At 46.4% G+C, this 19133-nt stretch overlaps 2 protein-coding genes across 2 annotated transcripts in view; one reads left to right on the forward strand and one right to left on the reverse strand.

Annotated features, from left to right (window-relative positions):
* Nucleotides 1-1392: 1392 nt before the first annotated feature.
* Nucleotides 1393-14275, reverse strand: LOC107377916 (NLR family CARD domain-containing protein 3). Its single transcript, XM_015947863.3, has 10 exons — nt 14002-14275; nt 11821-11914; nt 11624-11749; nt 10977-11049; nt 10656-10881; nt 4527-6324; nt 4274-4447; nt 2924-3097; nt 2805-2851; nt 1393-2661 (listed from the first exon to the last, which is right to left on the reverse strand). The coding sequence occupies exons 2-10, from the start codon at nt 11898-11900 to the stop codon at nt 2114-2116; spliced, it is 3246 nt and encodes a 1081-aa protein (XP_015803349.3). The 5' UTR covers nt 11901-11914; nt 14002-14275; the 3' UTR covers nt 1393-2113.
* Nucleotides 14276-14432: 157 nt separating this feature from the next.
* Nucleotides 14433-19133, forward strand: part of kif26aa (kinesin family member 26Aa) — a 48179-nt gene continuing 43478 nt past the window's right edge. The window contains exons 1-2 of the mRNA XM_070544531.1: nt 14433-14991; nt 15800-16063. Of these exons, the coding sequence (XP_070400632.1) occupies nt 14545-14991; nt 15800-16063 (711 nt within the window). The 5' untranslated portion in view covers nt 14433-14544. The remainder of the gene's footprint in view (nt 14992-15799; nt 16064-19133) is intronic.

Here is a 19133-nt window from a genome sequence, read left to right on the forward strand (position 1 = left end):
GACGTGGTTCAGATCGGCACAGCAAGACTCCCGACGCCGACGGTCCTCTCTGGTCTCACCTGGTCCTCCCTGGTCTAGTGGTTCTAGACAGTTCAACAGCAGTTGGTTCATTTGTGAAATGTTTAGGACCACTTGATCCGGGTCAAGGAGCTAACACCTGGACTCACCTGGAGGTCTGCAGCAGGATGCTGGGTGGACTTCAACCACCGCAGTTCTGGATCCTTCAGTTATTTTTACCACCGAGAACTCTAAACTCATAAAGAGGGGAAATACTTTTACTACAGCAAACATACTCGGACTAGCAGGTCCCAGAAGGTCCCAGCAGGTCCCAGCAGGTACTAGAGATCTAAAAACCTTCATGGATACAATTTTAAATTATTTCTAAAGTAAAATATGAATTAAAAAACAACAATTTTTTTGGATGATTGGAACCTTTTTTTTTTCTTAAAGTAAAATTTTAAACTTTTTTTCTTTGCTGCAAAAACAATCTCTCACAAACATTTAAAGTATTTATTATCTGATGTAAAAGATGCTTCTGTGGGCAGAAAAAGCATTTGATGAAATCGTCTGCAGACATAATATTTGCTGTTTGATACTCATTTTCTTTGTTTTGACTGGAACTTGAATAGTTTAGGTGTTTTTGCTCAACTGTTCTATTTTATATCTGGTATATTTAATTTTATAAGAAGTATTTGCAGGATTTTTATCTAAATTTGAATTAGAATAATCTGAACTTTGATACTGAATTTAGCTTTTAATATTTTTTCTAGTTGGTGAAAAAGTTTTAAATCCGTAATTAAGCAGGCACATTTCCAGCTACAGACAGATGTTTGTGTTACGTGCATTTTGTAAAACTTGTATTTTTTGAGTTAAATAATAAAAAATAAAGACATTTTCTTTCCTTTTATTCTTGTTTCTATTTGGTGTTTTCTATTAAAACTCAGCTGCTTTGCGGAAACTTCAATAAGTTGATGAAAAGTTCTTTGGAGACATTCTGAGGGTTTATTTAAAGCCACGATCAGAACTTGATGCTTTATGGATTTTAGTTACTGAATGTTCCCGTCTGAGAATCCTATCCACTGAACCTGGTTTAGTGAAAATAAACTCATCAGAGGGGATGAACCGAGTTCCCTTTGCTCTAGTTTGGTGTTTTAACTGAACCATGTTTCAGATAAACTCATAAAATCTATTTACGATTAGATTACAGAAATATGAATGTGACCCAGATTGGACCAGTTCAGTTAGTCCAATTTAAACTAAAAACAACATAACGTCAGATTTGACTTTTATAAACTGACCTTTGAATGCAGCTCATTTTAAAAGATTTAAATAGTAAATGTTGCTAAATGTTTAGCATCGACATTGTTTCATTTATAAGATTCAAAATTCAATCAAAGTCTTTATTTTTAAAGTTTTAAAACAAAAAGATAAAACTCAGATTAAAACAAAAACAGGAAAAAGGTTCATTGCAATGACACAGCTCAGTTTAGACACTGAAAATGATGCTCGTGCAGGAATGTGTAGCCTACCTGAGGGGGCGGAGCTTCTAAAGATAAACCAATAGTCAGCCTGGTTGTCCTTCCTCTGATTGGTTTGAAGCTTTCAGCAGGTGGGAGGGGCGAGGTGATGCTGGAACAACGGCACACACACGCACACACACACACACACACACACACACACACACACACACACACACACACACACACACACACACGCGCGCGCGCACACACACACCTGGCCTTTTTGGTGCCCTGGGCCTGCCTTAGGGTAATAGATGACACACAGCAGCACGTAGCTCTGCTGCTGCAGGAATCTTTTCTACTCAAAACATTTAGTAACTCTGCGTGTTTTCTGATGTTTTCCTGCTGGCTGATGCAGAGAGACGTCTCTTCCTCTGTTGTTTTCTTGTGCCGGCCGTTTGCGAAAATAAAGCACATAAATTTAACAGGAGTACTAACTAGATTAACGCCCGCCACACGATGCCCTGATTTTTCATTTGTTGTTGCTTTGATGTTCAGCTTTTTGCCTGAAGGTTATTTACTAAAATTAGGATTTAGTGTGAAGTTTTTGCATTTTGGCTCTTGAGCTGAGACTCGACAACGATCAAACACAATCACAGCTCACACAATGTCACAGAAAAACCGAAGCAGGACCCCCAACCAAAGCCAAAGCCAAAGCCAGGATACAGAAGTTCAGTGAAGGTGTTTCTGAAAGTGTGGAGGTGGACCAGCGTGTCGGAGACTTTGTAGAAGGACAAGGTACCACTAGGACAGTCAAGGTAGACGGCTACTTTCTTAGAGACCAGGGACGAAGGAGGAAGAGGGATGATGGTCTCTCGGTTGTCGTGCCACACGGAGTACCCTCCTTCAGAGCAGAGGAGACTCCACGACCGGTCGTTCCGTCCGAAAATGCTGTCACACTTATTCCCTTTCCTGCAGATTCCTCTGTAAGTCACCGCCACTTTAACCACCCCTCTCCAGTCCACCTCCCAGTAACAGCGGCCAGCCAGACCGTTTCCACACAGCAGCTGAGGCAAATGGTCAAATCTCTCTGGATGATCCATGCAAGGATACTTCTGGGCCACCGTCACTTTCCTCTTATTCAGAGACAGGAGAAGCTCCTTGTGGGCCGTGTTTGGGTCCAGAGTGAGTCGGCAGGCATCTGTTGGAAGATGAAAGGTTAGTCACCTTCCCTGTTTTACAGGTGTTGCCTCTTTTAAAAGTCTTCACACGTTTCTAGTTTCACGTGTGAGCTTTGTTGCTGAAGGTTAGAAAGCAGCAGCAGGCTTCATGGATCACACTCACATTTCCTCAAACCAGGGATGAGCCTTTGTTCTCCTGATTGGTCAAAACTGTAGAGAGAAAGGAAAATCAGCCTCCTGAAGCAGTTGCTGATGTCACTGAGAAGGTGAATTCGTCCACACCTGAGAGTGTCCAGCCTGCAGCATGGATCCTTCAGCTTTCCAGTCAGCATCTTCTCTCCTGAGTCTCCAGGATGGTTGTAGCTCAAGTCCAGATCTTTTAAATGTGATGGATTGAAGTTCAGAGCTGAAGCCAGTGAAGTGCATCCTTCCTGTGTTACCTGGCAACCTGAGAGACTGGAGATCAAAAAGGTCACTCAGACACCACATGGTTTGAACGTGGAGAACCTACACTTGTTATTTCAGTATATCTGCTGTGGCCTCTGGATGGATTGAAAGCCTTGTGAGTGGTCGTCTGAGGGAAAACGCTCTGGTGCTCCCGTTCCAGGAAGTAGACATTAGAGGGAGTGGAAAACAGCAGGAGTTCAACTTGGATTACTCATTAATCGTCATGATGTGCAAACACCTCACCCCTGATTGGCTAACAGCAATCTCTCTTCTTTCTTGGGTAAAAAACACAACACTGATGTGTTTTCTCCACGAATGCCTAACGAAACATTGTGTTCCACCATTTGGTAAAGCTGCTGTTGCTAACAGTTAGCCTGTTAGCTCCTTGTTGAAAGGGAACAAGTATTAGACTGATTTTTCTCTAAAATGGATTTTTTTAGTTATATTTCCTATGTTTTCTCCGAGGTAGGACTGCTAGCGTAACGGATCCAGAATGGAAGCGCAGATATCAGTGACATACTTAGCAGCTCTTATACCAGATTCCTAAATCTTTCCAAGCCAAGGAGGAAATATTTGCCCTCCAGGGAGTTCCACCACTGCACCTGGAAAATCACCCCGGTTGACTCTGCACCACAAACAGCTGCTCATCTTACCTCACGTTGACTGCTTCTATACGGAGGAACTCATCTGCATCCAGAATCTTGTTCTTCCAGGTAGTTCCAGTAGCATGACTAGCGATGAGGGTTGCAGCATGCAGGCTATAGATCTCAGCCACGTTTTATTGAATGCAAAGGAATTCTCAGACTACTGGTAAACCATACCTGGGATTGAGTTTAGTGCAGAGAACCCAGAACCGGACAACCAAGGACCATGGTCGTAAGCCTCCACCGAGTCTACCAAACTGCCATGACACCCTCAGCAGCTTTGTGAGGATGGTCTGGTTTATTGTTCCAGGACACAGATGAAAACCATGCCTTCTAAGAGGTTTAGCTTTGGCCTACAGCCTGTTTTCCAACATCCTTCCCAGGGAAGCAGAGAACTGTGATCCCAGATAACAGGAACACCATCTTTGGACCACCTACTATAAAAATGAGGACCACCATCCCAGTTGCCTTCCAAAGAAATTCTCACTCTGCTTTGTATGAAATTTAATATTGGATTATAAAACCAAACATCAGTCCTGACCTGAGAGATTCCAGTCTACAGTTTGGACTTTTGAGTCCTCCACACAGCAGCTTCACTCCAGCATCCTGCAGGTTGTTGTTGCTCAGGTCCAGATCTCTGATACTAGAAGACCTGGAGCTCAGGATGGAGGCCAGGGCTTCACAGCTTCTCTCTGAGAGGTTACAATCACTTAATCTGGAGGACAGCAAAACACATATCCAAGGTTCGACTGATAAAAGGTTAAGTGTGTTAAGTTGTCTAGGAGTCCACCTACAGAACTTTGTTGGAGACTTTGACCACAGGCAGCAGCATCAGGAGAGCCTCCTCAGAAGCTGAGTACTTCTTCAGTTCAAACACATCCAGATCTTTGTCTGATGACAGAAGGATGAAGACCAGAGCAGACCAGTGAGCAGGAGACAGGTTATCCGTGGAAAGACTTCCTGACGTCAGAGACTGTTGGATCTCCTCTACCAGAGAACGATCATGGAGTTCATTCAGACAGTGGAACAGGTTGATGCTCTTCTCTGCTGGCAGGTTCTTGCTGATCTTCTTCTTGATGTACTCAACAGCCTTTTGATTTGCATCCAGCACATTTCCTGTATGAGTCAGAAGACCTTGTAGGAGAATCTGATTGGCTGGCAGTGAAAGACCAAGGAGGAAGCGGAGGAGCAGGTTCAGGTGACCGTTTGGGCTCTCTAAGGCCTTGTCCACCGCGCACTTGTAGAGAATTCTTAATTTTGATTTGTCTTTAAGCATCTTGGACAAACGAGAGGCTGTTTGTTGGTCTTTAAACAAGTTGATTCCAGAGTTAATGAAGGTCAGATGGACATGAAGAGCAGCCAGAAACTCCTGAACACTCAGATGGACGAAGCAGAAGACCTTGTCCTGGTGGAGTCCTCTCTCCTCTTTAAAGATCTGTGTGAACACTCCTGAGTAAAGTGAAGCTGCTCTGATGTTGATGCCACACTCTATCAGGTCTGACTCGTAGAAAATCAGGTGTCCTTTCTGCAGCTGATCAAAAGCCAGTTTTCCCAGAGCCTCCATCATCTTCTTGTTCTCTGGATTCCAGTGTGGATCTGTCTCGGCTCCTCCATCATACTTAACCTGCTTCACTTTGGTCTGGACCACCAGGAAGTGGATGTACATCTCAGTCAGGGTTGTGGGAAGCTCCGTTTCCTTCAGGTTTTTAAAAACTTTCTTCAGAACCGTAGCAGTGATCCAACAGAAGACCGGAATGTGGCACATGATGTGGAGACTTCGTGAATTCTTCAGGTGGGACAGGATCCTGTTGGTTTGCTTCTTATGTTTGAAACTCTTCCTGAAGTACTCCTCCTTCTGGAGGTCAGTGAACCCTCTGATCTCTGTCACCATGCCAACACACTCAGGAGGGATCTGATTGGCTGCTGCAGGTCTTGAGGTGATCCAGAGGCGAGCAGAGGGAAGCAGGTTTCCCTTGATGAGGTTGGTCAGCAGAACATCCACTGAGGTGGACTCTGTAACATCAGTCAGGACCTGGTTGTTGTGGAAGTCCAGAGGAAGCCGACACTCATCCAGACCATCAAAGATGAAGACCACCTGGAACTCTTCAAAGCTGCAGATGTTCTTGGTTTCAGAGAAGAAGTGATGAACAAGTTCCACCAAGCTGAACTTCTTCTCTTTCAGCACATTCAGCTCTCTGAAGGTGAACGGAAACATGAAGTGGATGTTCTGGTTGGTTTTATCTTCAGTCCAGTCCAGAGTGAACTTCTGGGTTAGGACGGTCTTCCCGATGCCGGCCACTCCTTTAGTCATCACTGTTCTGATTGGTTCATCTCTTCCAGGTGGGACCTTTAAGAAGTCTTCATGTCTGATGGTGGTCTCTGGTCTGTGAGGTTTCCTAGAAGCTGCTTCTATCTGTCTGACCTCGTGTTCATGGTGGACCCCTCCGGTCTCTCCCTCTGTGATGTAGAGCTCTGTGAAGATCTGGTTCAGGAGCGTCGGGTTTCCTGATTTAGCGATCCCCTCAAACACAACCTGGAACTTGGTTTTCAAGTTTTCTTTAAGTTTGCTTTGGCACAATGGGGCGCTCATTCCTGAGTTTTAAAAACAAGCAAAAGTACCGATATGAAATTCAGAAGAGTTACACTGAAAACTTTAGTAATAAAGTTCTGTTTGCATCGCAGGTTTGTGCACCTGTTTCTCCAACATCATCACATAGCACCATGGCGACCAGTCTGAGCTATACAATGCAATTAACTCTTTACTGTCGTTGTCTGAGTCTGATGGCTAATTCCTACCGTTGCTTTCTGTAGAGTTACAGAAATGTTAACAAGATTATGGATCTGGCCTTCAGCCTCCTGGACCGCTGAGCCCATCAGTTTTTTCTCTCTCCGACTTGGTGAAGTTAATCAACTCCAAGAAGCCAGGGGGCTCTCCCAAGGACCACCTCCCATCTAAACCGATGCATGACTCAGCGTCTATGCTGAGCCCTGCACGTTGTAAATACCGTCCTGGCACCGGAATATTCCCTAAGGTTTTTAAGATGCAGTTGTACAGCAGACGCTAAAAAGCCTGGTCTGAATCTTTCAGTTTTTGAGAACTTTCGGCCGATCACCAAGGTACCATTCCCTGTCGAAGGTGCTGGAGAAAATAGTTTATGCACAACAATCTGCACACATAAACACAAATGCACTTAGGTGTTTTTCAGCGTGCCTTTAGGCCACACCGCAGCACAGAATCTGCCCTAATTAGGGTGCTTAATGACGTTCTGGTCGCATCTGATTCAAGGTCTCGGGTGCTGCTGCTCCTGTTGGACCGGTCTGCTGCTTTTGATACAGTCATTGCATTCTGTTGGACTGGCTTGGGTCTTGGGTAGGGTTGACAGGGATTGCACAGGAAAGATTTTGCTCATCTTTATCAAATCGTTCGATTACTGCCCAGCTTTGGGACTGCACCTCAGCCTCATGCTCTCTACCCTGGGAAAATGCCGCAGGGCTCCATCCTTGGGCCACTCATTTTTTCAATCCATCTCCTGCCACTGGGGAAAATCTTTGGCTTGCATGGCATCAGCTGTCATATCAATGCTGATGACTGGCACTAAATGACAAAAACGCAGATTCTCGTCTCTTGGCATGACTTGCACAAGGGATAGCTAGCTGCTAATTTTCCTAAATTAAACGTGCTAAAACCTGAGTCTATCGTTTTTGATCCCTGAAGTCCCTCTTGAGGTAAAATTAGATGCTGGCCTCTCAATGGTTTCTCAGAAAAACTCTTCATCGAGGTTCTGCTTTTATCAGTTACATCGTCTAGCTCGTCTTACACCTATTCTGAAGCAAAGGCATTTGGAATAGGTTATTCATGCATTCATTACCTTGCCATTGGATCAGATGGCAAGGGAACATGCCGCGTAGACCTGGCAGACCCAAACGCATAGTGAGGGTCTGCTGGGAACGCCTGGCAGAAGAACCTGTCAAGACGGTCTTCAACTCCCACCTCCGGCAGAGCTTTGACCACGTCCCGAGAGCAGTGGGGGACATTGAGTCCGAGTGGGCCTTGTTCCACTCTGCGATTGTCGAGGCGGCTGTTGCTAGCTGTGGTCGTAAGGTGGCCGGTGCCAGTCGTGGTGGCAACCCCCGTACCCGCTGGTGGACACCAGAGGTTCGGGGAGCCGTCAGGCTGAAGAAGGAGGCCTACAGGGCGTGGCTGGTCTGTGGGTCTCCGGAGGCAGCAGACAGGTACCGGATAGCCAAGCGGGGTGCAGCAGTGGCAGTTGCCGAGGCAAAATCTCGGGCGTGGGAGGAGTTTGGTGAGGCCATGGAGAAAGACTATCGATCGGCTCCAAAGAGGTTCTGGCAAACTGTCCGGCGCCTCAGGAGAGGAAGGCAGCAACTCGCTCACACTGTTTACAGTGGGGATGGGGAGCTGCTGACGTCAACTGAGGCTATAGTCGGACGGTGGAAGGAATACTTTGAGGAGCTCCTCAATCCCACCAATGCGCATTCCGAGGAGGAACCAGAGCTGGGAGGCCTGGGGATGGACTGTCCGATCTCGGGGGCAGAAGTTGCTGAGGTAGTTAAACAACTATACAGCGGCGGAGCCCCGGGGGCGGATGAGGTTCGTCCTGGGTATCTCAAGGCTATGGATGTTGTAGGGCTGTCATGGTTGACACGTCTCTACAACATTGCGTGGTCATCGGGGGCAGTTCCTAGGGAGTGGCAGACCGGGGTGGTGGTCCCCATCTTTAAGAAGGGTGACCTGAGGGTGTGTTCCAACTATAGGGGGATCACACTCCTCAGCCTCCCTGGAAAGGTCTACTCCAAGGTACTGGAGAGGAGGGTCCGATCGGTAGTTGAATCTCAGATAGAGGAGGAGCAATGTGGTTTTCGTCCTGGCCGTGGAACTGTGGACCAGCTCTATACCCTTGCAAGGGTGATGGAGGGGGCATGGGAGTTTGCCCAACCAATCCACATGTGCTTTGTGGATTTGGAGAAGGCTTATGACCGTGTCCCCAGGGGCACCCTGTGGGGGACGCTCCAGGAGTATGGGGTGGGTGGCTTTCTGTTAAGGGCCATTCAGTCCCTTTACCAGAGGAGCGTGAGTTTGGTCCGCATAGCCGGTAGTAAGTCGGACCTGTTCCCAGTGAGGGTTGGACTCCGCCAGGGCTGCCCTTTGTCACCGGTTCTGTTCATTACTTTTATGGACAGAATTTCTAGACTCAGCCGTGGTGTGGAGTGTGTCGAGTTTGGTGGCAGGAGAATCTCGTCTCTGCTTTTTGCGGATGATGTGGTCCTCCTAGCTTCATCCAGCTCTGACCTTCAGCTCTTGCTGGGTAGGTTCGCGGCCGAATGTGAAGCGGCTGGGATGAGGATCAGCACCTCCAAATCTGAGACCATGGTTCTCGACCGGAAAAGGGTGGCTTGCCACCTCCGGGTCGGGGGAGAGGTCCTACCTCAAGTGGAGGAGTTTAAGTATCTCGGGGTCTTGTTCACGAGTGAGGGTAGGAGGGATCGGGAGATCGACAGGCGGATTGGTTCGGCGTCTGCAGTGATGCGGACGCTGAGCCGATCTGTCGTGGGGAAGAGGGAGCTGAGCCAGAAAGCCAGGCTCTCGATTTACCGGTCGATCTACGTCCCAATCCTCACCTATGGTCATGAGCTTTGGGTAATGACCGAAAGAACGAGATCGCGGATACAAGCGGCCGAAATGAGTTTCCTCCGTAGGTTGGCCGGGCTCAGCCTTAGAGATAGGGTGAGGAGCTCGGACATTCGGGAGGGACTCGGAGTAGAACCGCTGCTCCTCCGGATCGAAAGGAGCCAGTTGAGGTGGTTTGGGCATCTGGTCAGGATGCCTCCTGGACGCCTCCCCGGGGAGGTGTTTCGGGCATGTCCTGCCGGCAGAAGGCCCCCGGGTCGACCCAGGACACGTTGGAGAGGTTACATCTCCAATCTGGTCCGGGAACGCCTTGGGGTCCTGCCGGAGGAGCTGGTGGACAAGGCCGGGGAGAGGACGGCCTGGAGCTCCCTAGTTGGGATGCTGCCCCCGCGACCCGGACCCGGATAAGCGGAGGAAGACGACGACGATGCATTCATTACCTCCTGCTTAGACTATGCTAATGCGCTTCACTTGTATTCCTGAGTCAGTACTACATCAGCTGCCGGTTGTCCAGAATGCAGCTGCTTGGTTCCTGATGAACACAAGACGACGTAGCCACACCACCCCAGTCCTTGCATGCCTTCATTGGCTCCCTGTTGCATTTTGTGTACAGTTAATGCTGCTGACTTTTATTTTCAAAGCATTGCACAACCAAGCACCAGCATATCTGTCTGACCTGCTTACGCCTTATGTTCTCACGTGCTTGTTGAAGTCAGCAGATCACCTCCTGCTTTGCACTCCATGGATGTGCAATGAATCGCAAGGCGAGCGAGCGTTTGTCCATGCTGCCCCCAGCTGTGGAACGCTTCATCTGTTGCAACTTTGCCATTACATCTATGCTTTTAGTGGGTTTTTTTTTATCTTTGTTGACTTGTGTTTAGTTTGTTGTACTTGCCCGTGCAGCACCTTGGACAGCTCCCATGCTACAATTGAAATGTGCTTTACAAATAAAAAAGTATGGTTTGTTTCCGTCACAAAGCAGGAGATTCGCCTTGTTTCTTAAATTAAAAAAAAAAAACGAAAAACAAATGATGGTTACCATGGTAACCTTAGTACACCACTGATGGTTACCATGGTGACCTTAGTACACCACTGACAGTTACCATGGTGACCTTAATAAACCACTGATGGTTACCGTGGTAACCTTAATGAACCACTGATGGGGACCATGGCCTCCTGAAATCACTAAGCTCGTGTTTTTATACAAAAGGGAAACGCTGCTTCACGTTTAAATGTTAAAAATTCCCTCTAATAAACTCCACCATCATCTTACTGCTCTGCAGAAGATCAGCCACGTCCTCCTGCTTCATTTTCTTCAGAAGGTTCAGAGTGATGTTCAGAAGTGATTCTCTGTTTCTTCGCCTTCGTTCCTCCTCCTCACATCCCAGCTCCTCTTCATCATCCTGACTGTCAAAGCATTCTGGATCTGCTGGACTCAGAGCTTCCTGGAACTTCTTCAGCTCCTTCTTAACAAAATGGATTATGTTCTCTTCCAGACACTGGCACAGAGAAGAACATTGATCTGGACATAAACCTGCTGTTTTTTACAGTTTCATCACAATTATTTACAGATAACATGTTCAAATCTTCTCACCATAAATATGAAGGGGAGGCTGGTTTGGGGTGTTACATGACTCTTACGATCCTCTGAGTTCTTCAGTTTTAACCTGTTTTACAACACACACACACACACACACACACACACACACACACACACACACACACACACACACACACACACACACACACACACACACACACACACACACACACACACACACACACACACACACACACACACACACATGGAGCTCCTCCCTCCTCTCTGAGGCTGAACCTCCACAGAGGAGGACCATTTCAGACCTTTCCATCCAGGATTCTGTTATTCTGGTTCTGATCCACATCTCATAGCCACATGCGAGCATCAGAACCTGATCAGACCTCTTGGCCCAGCTCTCCTCACCACATCATGGAGATCTGATTCCTATCAGATTTATGCTCCAGATGAGAATAACAGACTCTCTCCCATCCCAGATGGAGCATCCTACCTTTTGCTGTTTAGGAACCAGAACCTGAGATTTAAGGAGCTGATTCTCATCCTGACCTTTTGACCCTAAACTTTGACCTTTGGATGATTCACACTGTAAAATTCTCCATAACTCAGGGGTGAACGATGCTTTAGTTACTTTAACCCCTACTGGACGTTCCTAACAAACATCAGTAAATATTGTGCAGACTTACTGTGTTTCATCAGGATCGAGTCCTTTAAACTTGAGAGGAGCTTCCTTTGATTGGTCGCTTTTCAGCGACACGCGTTTGGAATCAGGGTCTGGTTCCGTTTCAGAGACTCTGCTGAGCTGCTGGTGACTTTAGCACAAATCTGAGAGTGAACAATGATGGACCTGAGCTTAGTTTCACAAACAAGACTATAATCTCACCTCTGATGTTTGATCGGAATCTCAGGCTTTCCAGACGGTGTGGATTCATTCGCTGGGACTTCACGTTGCATCTGATCCATGGTTCAGTCCAGACCTTCACACAAACATCACAGGACTCAGATCAGCTCATCTCTTTGTTGTCGGTGTAAACATCCTTCCCAGTCACATTTTCCAGTTCTTCCACTGGGATCATTGAGAGGGAATGACACAGAATCCCTCTGGGGAATTCCAGGTCTCCTCCTTGTAGGATGAGCCCAGAGAGAGCCACCACAGGTTTGTTCTAATTCATTTTCCCACAAACCAGGCAGGCTTTGGGATTTGGTCCATGAAACAGGATCAGAGACCAGGAGCAGAACTGGAGGCTGTGGGTTTGATTATGGAAACCAAAGTGATCATAAATCTTTTAGATCTGGTTTTTGTTCATGATCTTACGTTAAGATGAAACAACAATTTTATTTTTCTTGTCTTTTCTCTGATGATGTCATCACCAACACGGCAGTCAGGAAAATCCTGGTCTGAGAAAAACCCTTTCAGAGATTCCAGGTAAGAAAACGATCTTTTCTCCAGCGTCTCAAGATCAAAATCACGAGCCGCTTCACAGAAACAAAACGTTTAAAATATAAAAAAGATTTTAGAAAATGATTCAAAATATGTTTGAAATAAGCAAAAATAGACAATTGTGATTAAAAAATATAAGGAAAGAGGGAAACCAGTGGATCCCGGGAAAGGCAGAATAAGAGCAGAACACGGAGAGGGAGGTGATGAAGGTCCCACCAAACCTGAACAGGTGAGTTTAAAGGAGACCACTGAGTTCACTGGTCTCAGGGGGAGAGGGGTCCAGAGTCTGGGGGCCACAGCAGCAGATGATCTGTCACCTTTGACCTTTAGCCTGGTGTGCTGCACAACCAGTAGGCTTTGATCACTGGACCTCAGGGACCTGCTGGGGGGTGTAGGGACTAAGAAGATCACCAATGTAAGATGGTGCTTGTCCATGTAAGGCCCTATAGACCAGAGCCAGGATCTTGAAATGAACCCTGAAGTTGACTGGCAGCCAGTGAAGCTGGAGGAGAAGCGGAGTGATGTGGGTGTGTTTGGAGGACTTAGTCAGAAGCCGAGCACAGGCATTCTGAACCACCTGTAGACGGTTCAGGGAGGTTCTGCTCAGACACGTGAAAAGAGTTACAGTAGTCTAAGCGTGAGGAGATGAAGGTGTGGAGAACTGTCTCAAGTTCAGAGCGGGACAGAATGGGACTCAGCTTAGCAATGTTCCTGAGATGGAAGAAGGAAGAGCGAACAAGAGAACTCACATGAGAATCCAGGGTGAGAGCTGGGTCAAAGGTCACGCCAAGATTCCTGACAGAAGGTTTGGTGTGAGAAGCAAGCTGACCAAGAGAGTCTCTGACTTTGGGAACCAGCTTGTCTGGGGCACAGATGAGGATCTCAGTCTTATCTTCATTCAGCTGCAGAAAGCTCCCAGCCATCCAGGTTTTGATAGAGTCTAAGCAGGTGTGTAACAGCTGCAGCTTAGGTTGGAGCAGCCATGAAACAAACCATCTAAAAACCTGAAAGAAACCTGCTTTTCTTTAACTCTGACCTGTCAGCTGTGGCTATACTGTAGCTCATCACCATCAGTGTGTGTGTGTGTGTGTGTGTGTGAATGGATGAATGCTGTTTAACAAGTTTAATAAAGTTTAACATTTTGAATTTGTTCCCTGACAAAGCTGAGTTTTTAATACTCTACCTGGGTTTTACTCTGGGTCCTCTCCGCGGGACACGGCTGTAGTTGAGCTACAGGACTTGTTCTAGGATGTTAAATCTAATTAATGAAGATGTTTCTAAAAGTCCATAAATGTCTGACGGTTTAGTTGTTTTATTCAGAGCAGCTGATCGGTGTGTCAGACATCCGAGCCCAGCCTTTAAAAGCGGTTTGACCTGTTGGAAAAGCTTTGTCTGCAGTTATTGTTTCACTCGTGAGAAACTGGCGGTGCAGCCGTGACTACGTAAACATCCAAACTGGTTTCCAGGTTGAGCGCTCAGCTCCGGTACCCTCAGCCTCCTGACGTTAGTCTACAGTCCTGAGCCGAGCGGGCCTCATCTGGAGCTTTGGTGTAACGGATGACCTCACGACGACTCCTCCAAGCCTTGCTGCAAGCTTCTGCCAAATACAGAAATATTTCTCACCGGTTAAACTCCCTGCAGATGACCTCGTTGGCTCTCTCCCTCCGTCGTGAGTCAGGAAGCGTTTGGAGAGAAGTAGCAGCTTCTTGTCTTCACATCCTCATAATTTAAGTCTGAAACACGCCTGACTGACGGTAAGAAACGACTAAACCAGTCTGACTGGCAGCAGGAAGCCTGGAGTAGTTTCATCTTATCATCACTAGATGGAGACAAAGACAACCCTTCAGTCAGAGGCAGGAGTCAGTCTTCTGCCTGGAGCTGAGGTGTGATGGTGCTCTGGCTGGAGGCAGAACTAAAGGTGTGTGTGTGTGTGTGTGTGTGTGTGTGTGTGTGTGTGTGTGTGTGTGTGTGTGTGTGAGATCATTACATCTGAACTTTACCAACCCTGGTGTCCACCCCTGTGACATCTAAATATCTCAACTCTCATTGGCTAACAGCGGCATGACTCTTTCATGAGTGAAACCTGACACACCGATGCGTTACAGAGGAACCCAGAGGAAGTCTGTAGGTTTGGGATGAACGCCTCCTCCTGGAGTCTGGAGTCAGATGATGATAAAGGACCTGCACTTCTACAGCGCCTTTCAGACCCAGAGGACTCCCAAGCACTTTACACTAGTGTTCATTCACACACTGATGGTGATGAGCTTCATCTCAGCCACAGCTGCCCTGGGCAGGGGCACGCTTACGGGCTCTGAGGGAGGTCACAACAGGAGCAAGACACGCGTGTCCTCCCCCTCCTATAAGCTAGATGATGTTCTGGTCTCCAGTAGTTGTGTAACTCTGCATCAGAACATCTCACGCCTCAGCGACATCGTTCTCCTCCCACTGTCACACAAACTCAGAGATTCCATCAGCGGCTGGAGATGCAGCTCAGAGGACGGAGAGCTGGAGAGAAGTCAGAGTTCCTCCGATCCTCCAGGTTCATCAGCTGACATGTACTCTCAGTACCGGGACACGGCACGGGGACGCCGGCCCGACTACCGGAGGTACACGGTGAGGAGCAGCTCTGCTTTATCATGAAATGTCCTTTTAGAGTTTAAAATTAAATATATGTGTTTAGTCAAATGATCCGTTTTTCTTGTATTTGTTTTATTTGTTATTATCATTAATCTAAACCCTCAATATTTTTATGTCAGCAACAAAAAAAGCATCTCCTTTGTATTTTCTTTACTGAAGCAAAAAGATTATATTTGAACGTATAATAATAATAATAATAATAATAATTCTCCATATTTTTTCATTTATTCTTGTTTTGTTAGTTGAGTAGTTTATTTGCAGGAAATTTGTTTATTTTTTCATCTTGAACTTAAGATGTTTTATTTAATTATTTTATTGTATATTTTTGTTTATGAATTAAATTGAGAAAATCTTGAGTAATTAACCGATAAAAAAAGCAAAAGAAAGATTCTGACCTACCGCAGGATGTGGAGTAACAATTCATTATATTGATTCTTATCGAATCTGAGACTGAAACACGTAAACTAAACCTTTTGATGCAGGATTAAGATTCAGCTCAACATCTGAACGAGTCAGTAGTTCGTCCTTCACAAGGCCAGGTCAGGAGATTTGACCAGATTCCCACAAGTCTATCGGAGGGAAATGGTCCTGCGTAGCGTCACGAAGCACACGTGTAACGTCAACGATAGCGTGATGCTGGCTGGGATGTTCTTGTGTCCAGATTCAGCTTCAGCAGCTAAAATGTTCCTATTCCTGTTGTGGGGCTTGGTTCTTGACCGGTCCTGAATTGTTCCTGATCCAGTTGGACTCAGACCAGAGACATTCATCACTTTTCTGTCTACAGGTGGTGGAGGGGGCCACGCCTCTTCCTCTGGGCTCCACCTGTCACAGGAAGCGTCTTCGTTCTGCAGAAGATGAGGAAGAGGAGGCTCAGAAGAGGCCGAACCCTGAAGGCTCGCTGTCAGCAGGGGAACTGAGTCGTTATGGAAACCCGGAGGAGCAGGATGAAGAAGGGGAGGAGCTTCAGAGTCTGTGTCGGCGCTGCCATGTCATGGCGTCTCAGCTGACTGAACAAGTCGCCACTCTGACCGACGCCACGGCGATGAAGGTCAGGAACAGCAGGTCACTCAGGTTCCTTCAGCAGGGAAAGAGTCCAGGGTCCGGAGGATGAGGAACCATCTGATAAACATCAGATGGTTTCATCCGATCAGGTTGGAGTGAGCTGCTTTGAGGCGGGATCAACGACACGAGTCAACAAATAAAGTAGAAAAGAAAATTTCAATCTAGATCGTCTGAATTCATCAGAATGAGAACAAATTAGCATTGTGGCTTGTTTACATCACATCTGTTTGTTGTTGTTGTTTTTTTTTTTTTTTACCAAATGCCCCAATAATGAGGAGGTAGCTGACCAAGTGCAGTGCTCCATTTTCACTTCACTACATCTTTTTATGAATTCTTTAGTCCGGAGCTGAAACAGTCAGACATATTCAATAATAAAAATAATAAACACATAATAAATAAATAAAAGACGGGAAAAAAACAGTGAAAACATTTTGGGTAAGAAAGAGCAAAATGTCTAGAGAGACCAAAGCTGCAGGACCGTTTGCTGAAATATAAAAACTAAAAACAGGATTATTAAAATACTTAAGATTGGATTCAAATGTTTACCGTTGAAACAGAATAGAAGCATCTGCGTGTTTATTAGATAAACACCAGAACACACATGCTGCTCTTTTCTTTCTGTCTTTATTTAGTAGATCTGGTGTCTTTCTGCCTCCCGGAGTCTGAAAATTCCTCAGACTCATTGCTTTCTACTCGTTTGGCTCCGAGTTCGTTTGTCAGGTTGTTGAAACATCAGAGCTGCTGAAGTCTCTGCTGAGGGCGAGCGAGCTTCTCTTTGCTTCATATCTCTCTCACTCGTCCCTGTGCCAGAGTGACTTCACTGCTCTCTCTCTCTATTGTTCTAATGCTGTATCACCCTCTGAGCTGTTCGTGCGCGTGTGCGTGTGTGTGTGTGTGTGTGTGTGTGTGTGTGTGTGTGTGTGTGTTACTGAATCATGTCCAGTTTCCTGGTTTGGATGTAAATTTGAAGCTTTCATCTTAAAACGAACAGAAGTTTCTCCCCATAATTTGGGATATTTTTGACATTTTTCATATAAAATCAGGCAGATGAAAGAAAAAAACTAAATTAAACATTCGAAATAAAAGCTCAGAATCCAAACATGAAGCAAATGTTTAAAAGTCCTGATTGGACTGAAGAAGACCAACAGAATCCTTTGTGAATGACAGAAACAGCAGAGAGCAGCAGGCTAACAGCTGAACAGAGTTTATCGCTCTCACCTGCAGCAGGTGAGTTCAGGTCACACGAGCTGGAATTTTTTGTTTGTTCGGGAATCATCTGCATGATTAAAATGAACAAAATTTCTTTTGACCTTTCACTTCCCTTTTTCCATTAACTCTCACCTGCTTGTTAACACTGACTCCTCTCTAAGCCCCGCCCAGCCCAAGCTGCAGCCAATCAGCTGCCACGTTGTTGCAGTACCTCTGATTTCCACCAGGTGCTGCTGTGATCTCACTACATGGAGTTTACAGGTAGAGGAGCAGAAAAGACCCGCTGTAGTCTCTGATCATGTAGAAGGAAGTGAAGTCCCGCTGCAGTAAAAGCCATCCTGGTCAGCAGGAACTGCTTGAGAGCGGTTCTCGTACTACAGGACACATTTTAGCTAAAGAAGGCTTTCTTCTATAGAGCCAAAAATGTTAGCATTGTGTCAATGTCCCAATATTTATGGACCTGACTGTAGGTCCTGCCGCTCCATGCAGTTCCAGACCAAATCCCTGAGGCGGAGCCTCCTCTGGTCCCAGTCTGGCTCTTTGTTCCTCCTGTTGGTTGTTTCTGTGCCATCAGCGGATCGTCATCACCTTTAGAGAAGGTGTGCTGCTGTTTGTGTCGCCATCTTGATCTGATACATGAACATCAGAGAAAGGTCAAAGGTCAAAGGCTCTAAGCTTCATTATAAAGGATCTCAGAGCTTCTCCACTGTGAAGCTCATAAGAGTCCTACTTCACCAAGTCTGACATCAGAGGGTCTCAGTAAAAATTTAAATGTTTGGATCTGAATTAATCTGAAACTCGGAGCTGAAACACAAAATAAAACCAACAGAAGTCCTGATTGGACCAAGCTCTCCTGAGTCTCTGCTCTGGACTTCCTGCTTCTGTCATGGATGATCAAGCGACGAGCTGCAGCGTTCAGAGCCTCTGGTCCTCCACACCTCCTCCCTGGTCTCCTCTCTCCTCACTGTCCCATGACCTGCTTAACCCCCTCCTCGCTCTGCCAGCACACATCACCTTCATCAGGACCACCGAGCAGCTCTGGGAGGACGAACTCCGAGCTGGGAGTCAGACCTCGCTACGCTAATGAGCATCAGAGTCCAGTGTGAAACAGAACCGAACCCGGAGGGGCTGAACGGTGGGTCCGACACCACAGAGGACATCGTGGGATTAAATCAGAGATTAATTACTGAGATCCATTTACCGATCATTCACTTGGTTATCCGATCAGAGAGAAAAACAGTCTTAATCATGCCGGAATGCCCTCCCCATCTCCATCACCAGCTATCATGTCTCTGTCTTCAAGTCCAGACTGAAGACCCTGGCTGTGACCACCTTCTGTGCTCGTTTAGACCGTCTAGATTCAGGTTTTTAGGCTCTTTCTACTATTTATCATGTGTTTTGATTGCTGCTTTTACCAACTGTTTTATTTGTATCTTTATTCTCTGTCCCATGTTGGGAGGCGCCTCGGCCAGCTCCTACGCTGCTCTTAAACGCACCGTAGAAATAAGCTGGTGTGGTGCAAAAGAATCAAATCTGATCTCAATCCTGCGTCTCCATCTGGTCTCAGCCACTCAGCCTGGTGCTGGCTCCCACTTGACTTGTTTTTGTTATTTGTGGGTTTTGCAGCATCAGTAGTCACATTTGATCCTTTTTAGTTCTCTTGGAGCCAAACATTGGACTGTTGGGACCTCCTCCTCCTCCTCCTCTTCCTCCAACATTCCAGGTTCAGCTTTTCCAGGAACGGCTGAACCAGCACATGAAGGACGTTTTCCACCCAAAGGGATGAAAGCTGCCGTGTGTTTTAGTTTTTCTCTGCAGGGAAACAGGATTCCTTCCATCCTTCTCCT

This window comes from Nothobranchius furzeri, chromosome 2, assembly GCF_043380555.1.
Source record: "Nothobranchius furzeri strain GRZ-AD chromosome 2, NfurGRZ-RIMD1, whole genome shotgun sequence".
NCBI lineage: Eukaryota > Metazoa > Chordata > Actinopteri > Cyprinodontiformes > Nothobranchiidae > Nothobranchius > Nothobranchius furzeri.

Bases quoted from the DNA above. Each gene is read 5' to 3' on its own strand.
- LOC107377916 (XM_015947863.3), bottom strand. From the start codon at position 11,900: ATGGATCAGATGCAACGTGAAGTCCCAGCGAATGAATCCACACCGTCT. The intron at 6,325-10,655 runs GTAAGATGATGG...TTTAAAACTCAG, and splicing joins GGCTGATCTTCTGCAGAGCA to GAATGAGCGCCCCATTGTGC. The intron at 3,098-4,273 runs GTCAGGACTGAT...TTTGATCTCCAG, and splicing joins TGTAGACTGGAATCTCTCAG to TCTCTCAGGTTGCCAGGTAA.